This window comes from Leptinotarsa decemlineata, unplaced genomic scaffold (genome assembly GCF_025532065.1).
Source record: "Leptinotarsa decemlineata unplaced genomic scaffold, Ldec_3_MD MMD2_tig00000882_RagTag_RagTag, whole genome shotgun sequence".
In the NCBI taxonomy this organism is placed as follows: domain Eukaryota; kingdom Metazoa; phylum Arthropoda; class Insecta; order Coleoptera; family Chrysomelidae; genus Leptinotarsa; species Leptinotarsa decemlineata.
Window position 1 is genome coordinate 7,935,282 of NW_027412556.1, and position 17,025 is coordinate 7,952,306.

A 17,025-nucleotide genomic window follows, 5' to 3' on the forward strand; every position below is an offset into this window, starting at 1 on the left:
TGGAACGTTACAATATGAAAATAGTTATTTCGAGAGGCCTTTTTCTTCCAGTTTTTGCCTGAAAGTTACTTTTCCGCATGAACTACGTATTTGTGAAGAATTTATTTTGAAATTGATTGCTCTGTATAAACACAAGTAAATACGTCGCGTTGAAGTTATTTATAGCTGTGCTTCAAAACATTTCGATCATGAAATTCTGGGTACAACCTATAAACACTTATATCAACTAGATTTTCAATCATCAGTTTGTTAACACTTCATTTTTTAATTGGAAATTTTAACGAGTGTACTGATATATTTTCCAAAATGAACAAAAACACTTATACATAAATACTTTCGTCAGCGTCAATCAGCATGACGCATAGTTGTTAACAATTGTGGCAGATTTTCAAAAGGATTGAATTTCATGTACAGGATGTACATAAACTTCATGTATGTAAATGGATGTACAGGATGATTCGTGGCAAAAATAGCACTGAGCAGTTGTTGTTTGATTAGATAATTTCGTAATTTTTTCAGTAGGAGGATTATTTTTATGATTTGAGAACTCTATTCTGAATTTTATAAGTGTGAACTTTCATTATCCAATATGATTTGAAATTCATGAAAAAATAAATAGAATTAGAATGGATAGATATATCAATTATATTAAGCAATAGAACGTGAAATGAAAATACAATAAAATGAATAAAATAATCAAGATTCACAATGGAAATAACCACAAAGTGAAAAAAAAGAATGAAAATACGCAAAAAAGGAATTAAAAAATTAAAAAAAGATTTCGATTGTTAGTATCCACAATCGTCTTCGGGTGATGACAGGGTATTCCCCCCAGATATGACTATTGATAGGTCATTTGAGCGCTTTCATCTATCACCTCATTCCTCTCTCTGCTTCACCGGTTTAGCGGGAGTTGACCGTTTTCCCGCTTGATTAGAGGTTTCCATATGAATTTCACTAGTTCGGACTTCCATTGTCTACTATATAAAATGATTTGAAATACCTGAAACAACTAAAAAAGAATTGAAAATGAATAGCTGAAAATAACAATTATATTAACCAAAATAAACCTGAAATGAAATAATAGTGAAATAAAATACAAGTAAAAATAGAACAATTGAATAAATAAAGATGAAAGAAATGAAAAAAGAAAATAAAAATAAAAAGTGGAGAGATTCCAAGTCACGTTAGTTCACGACGTTTCGATTGTTAGTATATACAGTCGTCTTCCGGTGATGACTATCATCACCCGAAGACGATTGTAGATACTAACAATCGAAACGTCGTGAACCAACGTGACTTGGAATCTCTCAACTTTTTCTATTTATTTATTATTTTTCATTTCTTCATTTTTATTTATTTTTGTTCAATTATTCTAGTTCACTTGTATTTTATTTCACTATTATTTCAATTCAGGTTCATTTTGCTTATTATAATTGTTATTTTCAGCTATTCATTTTCAATTCTTCTTTTTTAGTTGTTTCAGATATTTCAAATCATTTTATATAGTAGACAATGGAAGTCCGAACTAGTGAAATTCATCATGAAACATTGTCAATCACTTTCAAACAAAGGTTTCCATATGTTGCGTATCTCTAGGCTAGCTTGGCTGAATGTGTCGTTGGAGAACATATATGCAGCTTCATTGCACTTTCTCTTAAACTATTGTTCCTTTCTGTCGATGATTTCAGCTTGGGACCACTTGAAGTTAGTTGATGAGTCCAAACATGCTCTGTTATTCCAGATTTGCTGGTTTCTTCTCGCTGATTGTTTCTCTTGTGTTCGGCAATGCGGACTTTGAATGGTCTCTTAGTTTCACCGATATAGGATTTGCAGCACTCAGGGGTTATCCGGTAAATGCAATTCTTGGAATCGTAATCCATGTATGGTGTCCTGGTTTCCGCAATGCTGCTTGGGATGGTATTTCCGGATCTGAAACAGGTTCTGATGTTGTAATTGAACCCAATTCTTCGTATCCTTTTCGACAATATTCTGTCGTAGGAAAGGGCAAGTACTGGTTGTAACGGTTTCTCTTCCTTGCGAGGCTCTTCCTTGCTGCTTTCTAGCCAAAGTCTGTTCCATCATCACTTTGGAGTAACCATTCTGTTAAAGATATTTTTTGGTGATGCCTAGTTCCATCTCTAGACCATCCTTCGTATCACAGAGCCCGAAAGCACATAGAATCTTGATGATTCCTCTTCCGCTAGATTGATGGTGGTATACCTTCAGATGTTTCCCAGTTAGTGCCGGTCCTCTTCACCAATACGTGTCAGAGTGGCAATTCGTTGTGGACTTTCTTCTCCATTGTGAAGGCGATGAAAGGTTTCACGCCTTTTATGTGCTTCAAAAAGGTGTCTAGTCCTATTACTATGGTTGTGAACGCAATTTCAACCAGACTCGGCTCCTTGTGGGCTTCTTCAAACCACTCCAAATATATTTTGGCTATAACTGATGAAAGTGGCGATCCCAGTCCCTCATTTGGCGCAAAGAATTCGCCCTTCAGTTGGGAATAGCAGTTCCGTACACAGGATCATAGTAATTCCATGCTTACCTCTCTAGTAAGTTCGTTCTATTTTTCAGATTTTCGTCTTCATGTAACTTCCCCTGTATGATTTGAAGTACTTTTTCAACAGGAACGTCGGTGTAAAGGCTTTCCACGTCGAAACAGTTCAACTGATCTTGCTCTATGGCTTCGATTCACTCTAGTAATTTTGCAAAAAAAAGAAGTTTTTGTAGTGGTTGTATGATTGGGAGTAAAAATTTGGAAGTCAAAACTAATAAAATTCACCATGAAACACTGTCCACAACTTTTCAAATAAACTCTGTTTTGATTAACCATGACGTTGACTTTTACGAGGTATCACTCTTCTGAAAAATATAAGATTTCAAATTTTTCTGTGTGGTTCAACAATGAATTGAAACATTCAATCTTTGACTACTGTAAAGGAGAGAGTGGGAATCGAGCATTTCGAATATCTTGTATCTCAAGCTGAAGCCTTAATAAAGTAAAAAATGTTACAGCAGTTACATTCACGAAACTGAAAGTATTATCCTCAACTATCTATGATACTCACGACCACGACCGTCTTTCAACGTATATGATGTATGAAATGATTTCTGTAGGAAACATCCTGACAAAATAGTCATTTTATTTTCCGATCACTTTTCCACAGTAGATATAACCAATTGCAGATTATGTTTTTGTGTATTTTTTTTTATTTCTGCTAATTTTTAGTTACTGAATATTTAGATAGTTCGCCGGGTCAGCTAATTTGAACTAAATATCACTCCTAACCTTCGTGAAAACATCGTCATGAATCAAAAATCATACTATAGTCTGATAAACCAAACTGATTTGATTGTTCTAGAGAATCGATGACATCAAATTTCCCCAAACGCTTATCTTCAACCCACCAAATGTTTTTGTGGCGAACGAGCCAGAGCACTGTCAAATGCAAATGAACGTTTAGATTGGACATCACGTCCATTTCTCAAATACAGTAGCTAAGTGTAGGTCATTCTATGAGTCATTAAATACGCATTCATATATAAATAATTTATGTATTATTCATCGATATTTCCAGTAAACAGAATCGGAGCGGTGTTGAGAGCATCATTGGTTAGTTCTTGGGAAATTATCATTAGTTCTTCTCTCGGATCCTAAGAATGATCATGGTGACTGGTTGATTTTTATTTCATTATGAAGCAAACAGAATTGAAACTTTCTATGTTTTTATTCGTTACTGCAGTTTCGTGCTATAAGGACATTTTCAAACTTACACATTAAACTAACAATGATTGATTAATTAGCCCTTATATAACACCACTGTAGGTAATAATAGAGGTACTTAGCTTGATTGAGTACCTGCATTTTATTTACTAATGACAATGTGGATATGCTAATTGCCGGTGACTAAACTAAATCGATATGATCATTTAACAGGTTGCACCTGAAATGTTTATGCTTGTGAATTTCCAAGGATTCCAAATACACACATCGGAAAAGTCTAGGGATATTTTTATAACATACCAAATATCATAAAAATAAATGCATGAGGTCGTTTAATTTCGTTTAAATTAGTACACTCGACCACCCTGTAGATTTCTATGGGTTGAACAAAGCCTGCAAAAACGGTAACTAATCTTTTATCAAGTTTTTTACAAACTGTAGGTTTTCGGCTAAAATGAATAATCTGAAAGTGTCGAGTTTGTACATTCTATGCAGTTCTTGCTCAGCAATTAAACTGGAAATATTGTGCTTTAACATGGAACGCCATCACTTACCATTGGCTGAGATGAATAGAGCTGTAGGGCTTCTTCAAGGTGGCATACGACAAAATGATGTAGCTCTTCGTCTGGGGGTCTCCCAAAGTGTTATCAGTCGATTGTGGCGGCGTTTCCGTGAAACTGGCAGTCCAGCCCAACAACATCCAGGGCGAGGACGCGCTACAACTGCAGTTCAAGACCGATTTTTGGTCTTAACCGCAAGAAGACAACCGACAATCGCAGCACCTGAGTTGGTTAACGTGTTGCAGCAGACGCACCAGGTAACCATTGGTCGTGATACTGTCAGAAATCGACTGCATGAAGCAGATCTCCACAACAGAAGGCCACTTAGATGTCCACCTTTGTCGAGAGGCAATCGCGGTAGAAGATAAGAGTGGTGTCAAGAACATCAAAACTGGTATGCAAATGATTGGGCCACCAAATGATTGGGCCAAAGTTTTGTTTACAGACGAATTCAGATTTGGATTTCATCCAGATTCTCGTCGAGTAAGACTGTGGAGACGACCTGGAAATAATGAACGTTTGAGACACGTCCAGGAAGACCACACATACAGAGGTGGTACAGTAATGCTATGGGGCGGAATCATGATCGGCGGCAGAACCGATCTCGTTTTTCCAAATCGCTCCCTCACAGCTCGACAGTACCTCGACACCATTCTTCTTATCTATCGTCCGTCCGTTTGCTGGTGCTGTTGGTGAAAACTTCCACCTAATGCACGATAATGCTCGTCCACATGTCGCGCGTCTAGTGACTGACTGGCTTTCCAACGAAGGAGTTGATGTATTGCCATGGCCAGCGCAATCACCGTTGCTGGCCAGCACAATCAAGTTGCTGAGGTTAGTAGTTTTTTTGGTTCGGAACAGTGTTCCAAGCTTTTGAGAAGCAGCCTTTGCAATTCCAGCGACATGATTGTGCCAAGACATATTGGTGTCCTTTTTAAAACTCAACAAACTTATCGACACAGAAAACGAAATTGTCTGTTCTATTATATTCGGTTCGGAGACAATTATCTTTTTGGAGAAAACCGATGCATGGGTTTTCGTGGCATTGAATTGAACCTGGTTACTCCTACCCCAATTCGAAATCATCTCAATAAGATTTTCATTAACATATGCAACCTCCTGCAGCCGATGAAGATGTGCATCCGCAGCCGATGTCCTGGAATCCAAATGGAATGACGAGACAAGTGTGCCGTCGTCAGGAAAGCAATATATTGGGTTTTTTTTTTAATAAATCGTTGAAACTTGTTTTACGGCTGACTGGCGTATGAAATGAGATTTTTCAAAGACCCTGTCTTTTAAAAACATTGCAATTTCTCTGAATCGACTGCATTTAGCTATGTATAATGAAAGTCCTTTTGGAATTCATCGTAGTATTCAAAATGGAATGAAAAAAAGGATTGTTTATCGACCTTCTTTTTTATCTTCCACCATTTGAAAAAATATGGACATGCAGGATAATAAAAACTCTTGAGTTCTCCCAGAAAAAAGAGTTTCGTTCAATATCTGTAAGCCCTTGTGTTTTCTTTTTTTTTTTGCGTAATTCCACTATAGGAAATGATACTACTTTTTCAATTGGCTTGGAAACCGAAAAATATTTTTCTATAAACATTAGAATAATGATATGTACATAGGTTTTGAGTCTATTGTTTTTGAATTTGTTTCAAATGTAAATATAAATATGGAAAAAAGATCAGTTGTTAATGAGATGAAAAAGTGGTAGGCTTCTTGCGTGTTTCAGATTTCAATTTGTACTCATCTTCCGCAGTTGAATAACGGTTATTCAAAATTCTTTCCATACGCGAGAGAGGTTAGATTTTGACGCAACAACACTGCGCTGTACACAATTGTATAATAAACATCAATTGTGATTTATATTACTAGTTAAGTGGTACAACAACTCAACGTCTCCAAGCTTTTTATCAACCATCATGTACCTAATTATTCTGCACGAATTCACCGGAGATTGGTGACGACTCTTCAGCGGAATTTTCAAAATTACCTGTGGCATTGCCATGAACATCGGAATCGAAAATAAGTAGGCTATGTGGATATTCACCAAGCCGCAATTAACGGTAAATTCAGTTTTTGCGATAAAATTCATGCATACTAATCGCTAATAACGAACCTGACATTTCGACATCGTCGTTGCTGAAGACCAGCCAGAGCGAGAAAAAGTTGTCAACTTTCAAATTGGCCGTCAGCTGCCCGTCAATTCCCGAAGTATTCGGCAGGAGCGTCGAACCATCCGCGAGGAGGGTTGAGCAGGTCATGAAGAAAAACACGACGAGTCCGCGGACTCGTGAAGGAGGCATCACTTGTTACACTACCAACGCACGAAGGAAACTGACTGCGCGAAACCACCATAACACACTGACAACCTCAGTGGCAGTGGCAGACATTCGACGGAGGAGGGCGATAGACGGCCGAGAGACCACGCAGTCGAACAATCGATCTACTGTTGAGTATACCGGGTGTGGACGAGGATCTTGCCAGTTTTCAATAATAATAAGTGGTGATAATACCACTGTAGGTGATAACAGAGGTACTCAACCTAATTGAGTACTTGAATTTTGTTAACCTGTGACAATGTGGATACACTAATTTGAAAACCGTTGAGTGTACTAGATCGATTTGATAATTTAACGGGTTGCTTATGAATTTCCAAGGATTCCAATTAATTGAGTTTGCAACCCTTCCTTGCATGGTGCAAACTTTCGGTATCGTTCAAATTCGGGAACTTGTGGTTGCATCCCAGGGAATTGTGTTTTTCACGTTTCAATGAATTGCCTTAAGAGTGCTTTTTCTAATGAGCTTACTGTCTCAGGAGTGAAGACGGTACGATCATTAGTAGCTTGTGCACTTGTAGACGATCTTGGTGAAATCTTTTAATAGATACCGATGCTGCTAAGTCTAGGTGGTGTATTTATATTTCCTTCAGACTCATGAACGTTTAATTGCCGAAATATTTGAACTGGTGAGTCACAGAGAGCTTGTTGTTCAACTGTTATCTGGAGAAACAACTGTAATTCTTCATGGAAAAAGAGGAGGCGATAATGGTGGTGTTTCACCTTCAGTTGGACTTCAGTTAGAAATACTTAGAAACAACTGCAGACCCAATAGTATTTTCTGGATTCTCTCAGTTGTATTTTCTGGATTAGGTGTATCTGTTACAAATGCAGGAGTATAATCGATCTCAGTGAACAGATTCCGGTTATACCGGTAAATTCCCATTTTGCAAAAAACGGCTGGATTGTTGGGATCGTCTTTATCGGATGCATCTCGCTTTCGAATGTATTTCAACAGGGAACAGTGGTTCACACCATGTTTGTCCGCCGCTTTCCATAGTGAATCTCCAGCATTTCATATGCATTACTATAGCTCGATAAGTTGATTTTCCCTCTGGAAGTCTTCTTCACCTGAACTTTCGGCCTCTACAAAAAATAACCGTACCCACAAAAAGTGTTTCCACCGTCCCCAACCCCATTTTTGGTAAAATAGACTTTATAGTTAAGACAGTAATAATAACACATTGAAAATTGTCATCATCCCTTATTCTAAACGCGTCATAATAATCACAAACACACACTCAAACATTCACTTAAAAAGAACAGATAATATGAGCGTTAATGTCATTTTTACCTAGTCTGAACGACCTTGCATGTTCATCATACCGTTTTGAGAAATTTGGACCACATTATCCCACATAAACACTCCGCAGACTTAAGTTTATAAACATCAGATTTCTCCAACTTGTCCACTTTATCTTTGGCATTGAAAAGGAAATGAGATAACCTAGCATGTGGTCTGAATGCCACTTCCACATTGTTTTTTTCTGGAGAAACCCGCAATTATCTATGTTCTTTTACCAAAATATGTTAGAGTTACTCATTAATTCATTTCTGATTCAGCTTCTTAACGATTGGTTTGTATGGTGAGTGGTCTTTCAGGTCAGATGGTGACAGTACAGCTCTGTCGAATTCTAACAACCTGATTCGTTCCCCAACGGGACAGGCACAAAGTATATACTCTGCTGTTTCGTCATTTTCCAAACAGAGGCGACACATAGTGTCTTCCGACAGTGCAAGTCTCTGCATATGATGATTCAAATGACAGTCATCTTTAAGAAGGCCTGTTAGACATTGTAGTTCATCTCTACTGTAGCCCAACATCTGTTTGGTATCAAACTTCGAAGGGTGAATAAACGCCTTGGAATGAGCCAATCCTGGAAGATTCTGCCAGAAGTCCATAAATCTTCTTGCCATCCAGGTGTTCAAAACTTTGTTTGGCAAAGCCTAAAAGGATGCCAGGTTCTCGTCCTATGAAGCTGCTTGCAGCACCCTTCGTTGCCTTCCAGGCCAGTATGGCCAGGAATCCAGAACATAGACAAGCTGTTGAGTCTTCCTATCGAGGAGAGTCGTTTTTGGCAATTTGCTACCAATTTAGACGTTGCTCGGTAGGAATCAAGAGATACAAACGCCACTTGACTGTCCGAGAATAGTTTTATTGACTTGTGTGTGAGGTTGGATTTATCCAATCTCTCCGCACATAATTCAATATATTTCCGCTTGAAATACAGTCGCAAATGTTCCTAGGCTGGTATATATCTCTATCCTGTGTCTGCGACTAAAAACACCTGCACCAGAATCGGAAGGTGTTTTTGATCCATCTGTGAACCAACAAACAACAATCTTAATATTTCCTTCTCCCGGAGGATCCAGTCCTCTCTTCTCGGGAAGTGTACTTAATAAGGCAGTTCGTAGTTGACAGTTGGAGGCATGAAATCAGAGAACATTTCCAGAATGCTGTGACTTCCAGTGTCAACCAACAGTCTGTTGCACTCTGAATTAAATTGACTTGTGCAATTGGCAATGTGCACAAGTCTGTATGCAGTCCATCTAACCTCTCTCTCCAGGAAAACGTGGAGAGGAGGTAGATCTAGAAAGATCTCCGTGGCCGCTGACGGTGTGTTTCTGATAACACCACTGATGGACAAGCCTGTCTCTGTAAGCCAGAAAGCTTCGGTTAGTCCGTCTTCTGTAAAGCTTTCGGTTACCAGGCAATTGCACCATCATTGATCTAACAATCATCACATAAATCCAGTGGATTTGTTTGGGACCTAAACCACAAGTTTTACCACAAATTCCATTGGGACAGTCTGACTTTGTGTAAATCTTTTTCCGAATGAGCGTTCCAGGTGAGTCTTTTATCAAGGATAATGCCAAGATATTTCACCTCCGTTCCAAATGGAATGACCTCTCCATTGAGGGATAGTGGCATTAGATCGTCCAATTTTCTCTTTTTGGTGAAGGCGATTAACACAGTTTTGGTGAGGTTGACAGACATCTGCTCCCTCAGGCACCAACTGTGAACAACGTCCCGACGTATACCTTGCCAGGATGACAAGGTCATCTGCAAATCTTGCAGATCAACTTTTCTTCTGTCGAGGGCATCAAGCAGATTATCCAACAGGAGCGACCAGGAGATAGTACCTCACCTTGAGGGCAGTCCCTGGTGAACATAATGGCCTCGCTTTGAAGAGTCGTAGTTGCAGTTCCGTTTACTTGCATGGCATAGATCCAGCCAGTTATGGTCGATTCTATACCCTTCCTAGCCAGACACAATCCTATAGATTTAGGTAGTGCATTGTCAAATACTCTTTCAATATCAAGAAATACAGCACCCGTCTTTCGAAAGGTACTCAATTAAATTAAATACCTCTGTTATTACCTACAGTGGTGTTATATAAGAGCTAATGTAATCAATCATTTTCAGTTTAATGTATAAGTTTGAAAAGGTCCTTATAGGACGAATCTTCAGTAACGTTAGTTACAAATAAAAGTGGTAAGAAATATTGAAAGTTTCAATTCTCATTGGTCATGATGATTTCCCACCACGTAGTTACGGCTACATCCATTGATATAATAATAATAGAATTGGCATTCAATTCGAAATATACAATAATCTTAGTTAACGACAAATGAACATAGAATTCCCAGAGAAGAATAAACCTGTGCGTGAGTTTTATCATAATAATATACCATAGATAACAGGCAACCTTCCATCGTATGTCACCCATATTTGGAATAACGCAATCGAGAAACATGGAGAGTCAAGAGCTGTTGCGCTTGATATTTCCAAGGCTTTGACCGTGTGCCGTATGAGGGTTTGCTGGCTAAACTTTGATGCTATGGCTTGTAAGCTCATTTTTGTGTATGGCTCTTCAGCTTCCTGGAAGAACTTTACCTGGAACTGGCCATCGATGGATATTCTTCAATACTTTTACCGTCAACGCTGGTGTCCCCCAGGAATCCATATTGTCTCCAATACCCTTTTTGTTGTATATCAACAACTTATTGGAAAAACCAAGAATCCAATATATAACTTTGCCGACGACAGCATACTTGTCTTCTACCAATTGGATTTCAGGACAACGGCTGCAGATGCACATCTTCACCGGCAGCAGGAGATTGCATATTTTAATGAGGATCTAGAGGTGATTTCGTATTGGGTTGAAAGTAACCCAATGCCACAAAAACCCAGGCATCGGTTTTCGCCAAAACAGGGCATAGCCGACTCAGGAAACATATGAACAACATGGGTCTAACAGAAGAAACCCAATGCAGGTTCTGCCAAGAAGAGGAAGAAACCGCACTGCATGTGCTCTGTGAATGCTAAGCCATTGCAAGCTGAGACACGCAAGATGCGAGGAAGAGAAACCAGAGGCTGCCAGCTATATGAAGGGATCAGTATCGAGGTAATGAAGTCTCATCCAAGAGATAAAGCTAGACAATGAGCTCTAACAACCAAGGAATATGACAATAGATCTGAAAAGGTCGTAGTGAATCAGGACATGGGCTAGCTCCCTGACAATCTAGTCTAATCTAACCAGGTTCAATTAAATGCCATAAAAACCCAGGCATCAGTTTTCTTCAAAAAGATTAATGTCTCCGAACCTGATATAAAAATATCAGGATAGACAATTCGGCTTTCTGCTTTGATGAGTTTGTTGGGGGTTGCAATGGACATCAATATGTCGCTGGAATTGCAAAGGCTGCTTCTCAAAAGCTTGGACCACTGTTCCAAACCAGAAAACTGTACACACCTCTGCAACTTTGATGTTTTATAAAGCTCAGATCAGATCTCCTTTGGAGTATTGTTCTCTTATATGGAGCTCCGCCTCTAAGCTGCTGAATTCCATTCAGAAAAGAGCCATCCGTCTGATAGTCTGGAACATTGAAGAATGCTTGTAGATTTGTCTCTCTTTCATAGAATCTATCAGGGAATGTGTTCAAGTGACTTGGCACATTTGATTCCACCAATAGCGGTACATATCAGAAACACGCGATGGACTGTGGCTGCTCATCGTTCTGGAGTTCAACTCAGTACATCCCAAACTTCGCTGCTCAAGAACTCTTCCAAAAGAATTTAATCTCCATCGATTCAAATCCAATAATAATAATAATAATAATAATAATAAATATGCTTTATTGTCATAAGAAAAACTTGTTGACAAAGCAAGATACATATATTCAATTACAACACCTTATAAAATAAAACTATAAATTATCAAATACTTCGATAACTTAACGTCAAATGTCAAATGTCAAAATAACTAATACAATCTACAATAAAATATGCCGGTAAATAGATCTTTCTTTCAATATGCACATCTAAGCAAAACTTTTAAAAGGAGTCATTAAAATATTCCTGTAAGCTGTAATACGGTCTAATATGAATCGCCACTTCCGCACAGACACAGATCTTAGAGTGCCTAAAGAAATTTCCTGTAGTGCCTGTGTACTGTCCTAAAAAAAATGGAATACCAATGAATTATTAAAAAAAAAGATGTCTTACAAATAAACTTTGTGAATGTAGAAGTTTTATCTCATTGAATTGCTAATTCCAGCAAAGATAAGAAGACTGGTTTTACTTCCTGACACATGCAAGGTCATACTCTATCACAATACGGAATGAAATGTTCTCGTTATATTGTGATTGAACTATAAACTATATAAACTTTTATAGACGTTTTGTTTCTTCATTACGAAATCTACTGGGGCTTTACTGAGAATTGCATCATTGCATAGATTTTTGAGGTAGTGATTTTGAATTCGCAACATCCCTATCGACAGGAGACCACTGAAGTGTCGATTTACGAGAAACATGTTCATCATTGAACACAATTATCAACGTTACGACTCTTTTTGCGGGTTGTTCATCCCCCAATCGGCACACACCCGGTTTTATTGTATACTTCCTCCCGCAAATGAAACACTTTCCACCCTCTTCCATTCGATTAGAGCAATTTTCTAATTAACGCCTGAGGATCACCCAAGTCGGGTATCGAAAGAATGAGGCACGGAATCCGTGGAACGGAGGATTATGTTCTTTGGATGGGCGAGCTAAGTCTAGTACTCGGATGAACTATCCGACAGTATTCCTGCCTCGTATTCGCTTGCTTCACCGGGATATTGGAAAGTTTGATGTCTTGTTGCATTTTCTGGAAGGGGTGAAATTACCAGGTGGTAAATAAAAGTAACATAACAATAATAATAATTCATTTGCCCATAATATTTAGATGTACAACAGAGTGAGTAACAATAATAGCAAATAAAATAGAAAACCACATTTGTGGTTTCAGTTGATAGATCTAGTGTTTACAAGAAAACTATCAAAATCACCAGTGAGGCAGCAATACCTACCTGCGTGACATCCGGGTCCAGGAAATTATACAAATATGAAAGTTATTGAGTGTCTTGATATAGAAATAGAAGTTATTAATCGGACATAGCACTCAAGAAAGTGGCAAACCATAGACACGTGTTTCGGGCTTTTGGCCCATCATCAGTATGGTGCAGCCAAGTGTAAGGATGGGCAACACTTGGTTACCAAAAGATATAAATACAAATGCACGGAGCCACCAGCAGGAGCCAACCGCACATTTGTGGTTTCAGTTGATAGATCTTCTGTTTACAAGAAAACTATCAAAATCACCACGGAGGGAGCAATAGGTACCTGCGTGACATCCGGGTCCAGGAAATTATACAAATATGAAAGTTATTGAGTGTCTTGATATAGAAATAGAAGTTATTAATCGGACATAGCACTCAAGAAAGTGGCAAACCATAGACACGTGTTTTAGATAGAAGAGTGCCTAGAAGACGACAGCAGATAATCAAATATAAATACGTACTATTCTGATCATTTCCATATTGATTTCAATTTAAGAGACACTGGTAGACAGCTGTTTCAGCCTATTGGGCATCGTCATTAACGGGCAGGCGGTCCTCGATTGAAAACAAAATGTGTCTGCTCGTCATCTTGATCTCTTCCAGGCTGGAGCCTAGCTCCACTACCCTTTGGAGTGGTGGACAAAATGTGTAAAATCAAGAAAAGTACTCAATAAAAGTATCTGCGCAAGAGCTAGCGAGACATAAGTGGAACCACCTACTGGTGTGAAGCCCAAGTAAACTTGCCAAGTTTTTATGTCAGTGTTGGTGGTTTGACCAATCAATCGACAACTGCGGTGGCAGAAATTTGAGAAGCCAATCTTGAATGTCGTCGAAAAACGAATCCACATGTTTCTAGAAATGATATGAAATCATTCCCACATTGCTTTCAATTTAAGAGCCACCGGTAGACAGCTGTTTCAGCCTGTTGAAGACAAAATGTGAATAACCAAGAAAAGTACTGATAAAAATAACTGCGCAAAGACAAGTGAGATATAAGTGGAACCACCTATTGGTGTGTCACCCAAGTCAACTTGTCACACCAATAGGTGGTTCTACTTATGTCTCGCTTGCTTTTGCGCAGTTATTTTTATTAAGAATTTTTCTTGGTTTTTCACATTTTGTCTTGTCTGTCCGGTACTGACGATGCCCAATAGGCTGAAACAGCTGTCTACCGCTGGCTCTTAAATTGAAATCAATGTGGGAATGATCAGAAAGTACTTATTTATTTATCTTTTGATTTTCATGGAATTATTTTTCAGCAGCTTGACTGCATTAACCTTTCTCGATTTTATATATATTATATATATATATATATATATATATATATATATATATATATATATATAAATACAAATTAATATTCCGGAGAGGTGCATTGTGACATGCTCCGGTTTGCTCCTTTCCTCTCATGCAGACCTACGACTTTGTAGGTACGTGTGGCAGATACCCAACGGAAAAACGAAGAAAAACGAACAACCCACTCAGCTAATGCCGCGCAGAGAGTTGAAGTTAAACCATCAGACACCTGCGTAACGTCTTCGATTTGGAAGATTCGTCGCAAATCATTTCCCACTATGAAAGGCAGGAATTAATTTCGTTTGGTCGATCCGACCAACCGAGAGACCGTTGGTCGGATTGACCCATCATCAGTACCGGGCATGGTCTCTTCAGAACGGTGTGAACCATCTGAGTATCACGACCAAATGTAGTCCTGCACTGTCTTTGATAAGTCAGGTATCCGAACCAAAGGCCCCCTACCCTTTCAACTATTTGTTCTTTAGTCTGTTTTATGTTTCTTATGTTAGGATGATAGAGACAAGTCACTATCACCTTCTTGTAGCTTGTAGCTAACTGTCAGAAGTCGCAGCGTCTTCTGTTGTCCTTTTTTTGTCGTTAAGACATGTTCTTTCTATTTATTTCCGGCGAGCATAGCTTGTAAGACCGGAAATTTCGTGAGAATTTCCTGCAGCTGCCCTAAGGCCGTTGGGAGACCTTCGGGAGAGTTGCAGGAATTTTCTCTAGTTGATGCGGCTCTCGCGTATGAGGTTCCGCTTCTGACTCTGCTTTGGTTGACTGTCCTCGGGTTTGGGGGCTGTCTTTCGTCTGTAGGCCCATCTGGGGCCTTTTTCTTATTTTCAGGGCGTTCAGGGCACCCGTGGAAACTAGCTGGATGTTCTCCTTTACAGTTAAAGCACCGCATCAAGGAGTTTTTCGGTCTTTTGCACTCATTTGTCAAGTGCCGTCCGGCGCACTTTACACAGGCCGGGACTGCTTTGCAGTTCCGCTGTGTGTGCCCGAACTTTTGGCACCTGTAGCATTGTCCTACTCTATTTCGTGGCCTTTGTGTTTCTGCGGTAATGCGGACTTTTTGTATTTCCTTAATGTCGTATATGTTAGCCTGGTTTCTGGGGACCAGGACTAATACGAAGGGGATGGGCTTTTTGTTTGTTTTACTCATACGAGCGATGGAAATGATTTCGAATCCTTTCCCTTGCAATTCTTTTTTAATGTCATCTATTTCCAGGGCTTCTGGGACTCCCCGGAAAACGACTCTCAACGGTTTCTCGGCTTGTACCGCATATGTGTGGTAAGGTATCTTTTCTTTATCTAGGGATTTTGTTACCTTCCTGTAATCCTCTATGGATTTGAAGTGAACCTTTATCCCGTCATTTGTGTTCACCGCCCGAGATATTTCGATATTCTGCGCGGCGGTTATCGTGTTGAAATTTTTCCATTTGTCCTTCGCTCGTATGGTAATAGGCGGAGGTTTTTCATTCTTTGCTTTTGTTTCCCCCTGGTTTGTTACCGGGGTTTCATCGACCTTTTGTTCTTCATCCAGATCCATCTGTTCGGGTGTGTTTACAGTGTTTGTTGTGGGATTTTCCTTTTGAGCTACCTGTATTGTCTTCGGATTAGACACTTCCGGCTTATCCTGTACCTGTGACGTACTGGTCGTGACGTCATCGGAATTTCCAGGTTTTGTTCGTTCACTTTTAGTCTTTTTCTTTTTCGGCTGCTGAGTTTGTACTTTTTCAGTAGCCGGGATTTTTGTTTTTTCAACGTGGGGCTCAGGTGTGGCCGCTCGTTTTTGTGGCATATTTTCACCTTGGATTTCTTCTTCTTCCGAGGGGAGGTCGTCGAAATCTGTGTCGTATCTTTCCTCTACGTAGCTTGGCAGAGCTTCGAAGAGCCGGTAATATTTCGGTTTGCGGTTTAGTATATTTTGCTCCATTACTTTTTCAAAATATTTGTACGACTTTGCCAGCTCCATGCTGGAAACGTCGTATCGGTCTAATATTGCCGCCATCATCGCGAGAACCGCGTCTCTGGAGTAATTCCTACGGAATTGGTGGATTCTATTCAATAGTTCTTCCATAATTGCTTATCGTCCTAAAATACTTTTAGGCGATAGCGTGTCTAAATGCTGAAATTGTCACTGTTCTATAACTTTGATGTTTACTCATCAACTTCTCACTCGCAACTGTTGTGTTATGTTACTGTCTGTGCGACCAAATGAAAATAATTCCAGCTAGTCATAGAATCTCTCTGCAGTTGATTCAGTGGGATGTCCACTGCGCCACCTGCAGACAGAGTCAGGAAACAATTCCACAAGCATACTCCGGGATAGGAGTCGGAATAATAATTAATATTCCGGAGAGGTGCATTGTGACATGCTCCGGGTTACCCCTTTTCTCTCATGCAGACCTACGACTCTGTAGGTACGTGTGGCAGATACCCAACGGAAAAACAAACAATCCACCCAGCTAATGTCGGGCAGAGAGTTGAAGTAAAACTATCAGGCACCTGTACAACGTCTTCGATTTGGAAGATTCGTCGCAAATTATTTCCCACTATGAAAAGCAGAAATTAATTTCGATAGATCGATAGACCGGTCTCGGGTCTCGGGTCTCGGGGTGATTGCCCTATCATCAGTACCGGGCATGGTCTCTTTAGAACTCAGACAGTTCACACCGTATATATATATATATATATATATATATAT

The 17,025-nt window shown here is 39.4% G+C and overlaps 1 protein-coding gene and 1 long non-coding RNA gene across 2 annotated transcripts in view; one reads left to right on the forward strand and one right to left on the reverse strand.

Moving 5' to 3' along the window:
- Positions 1 to 6,684, reverse strand: part of LOC111509435 (periostin) — a 73,814-nt gene extending 67,130 nt beyond the window's left edge. Inside the window, exon 1 of the mRNA XM_074174930.1 lies at positions 6,416 to 6,684. Within this exon, the coding sequence (XP_074031031.1) occupies positions 6,416 to 6,602 (187 nt within the window). The 5' untranslated portion in view covers positions 6,603 to 6,684. The remainder of the gene's footprint in view (positions 1 to 6,415) is intronic.
- Positions 1 to 17,025, forward strand: part of LOC141482157 (uncharacterized) — a 252,166-nt gene that overhangs the window by 104,994 nt on the left and 130,147 nt on the right. The window lies entirely within an intron of this gene.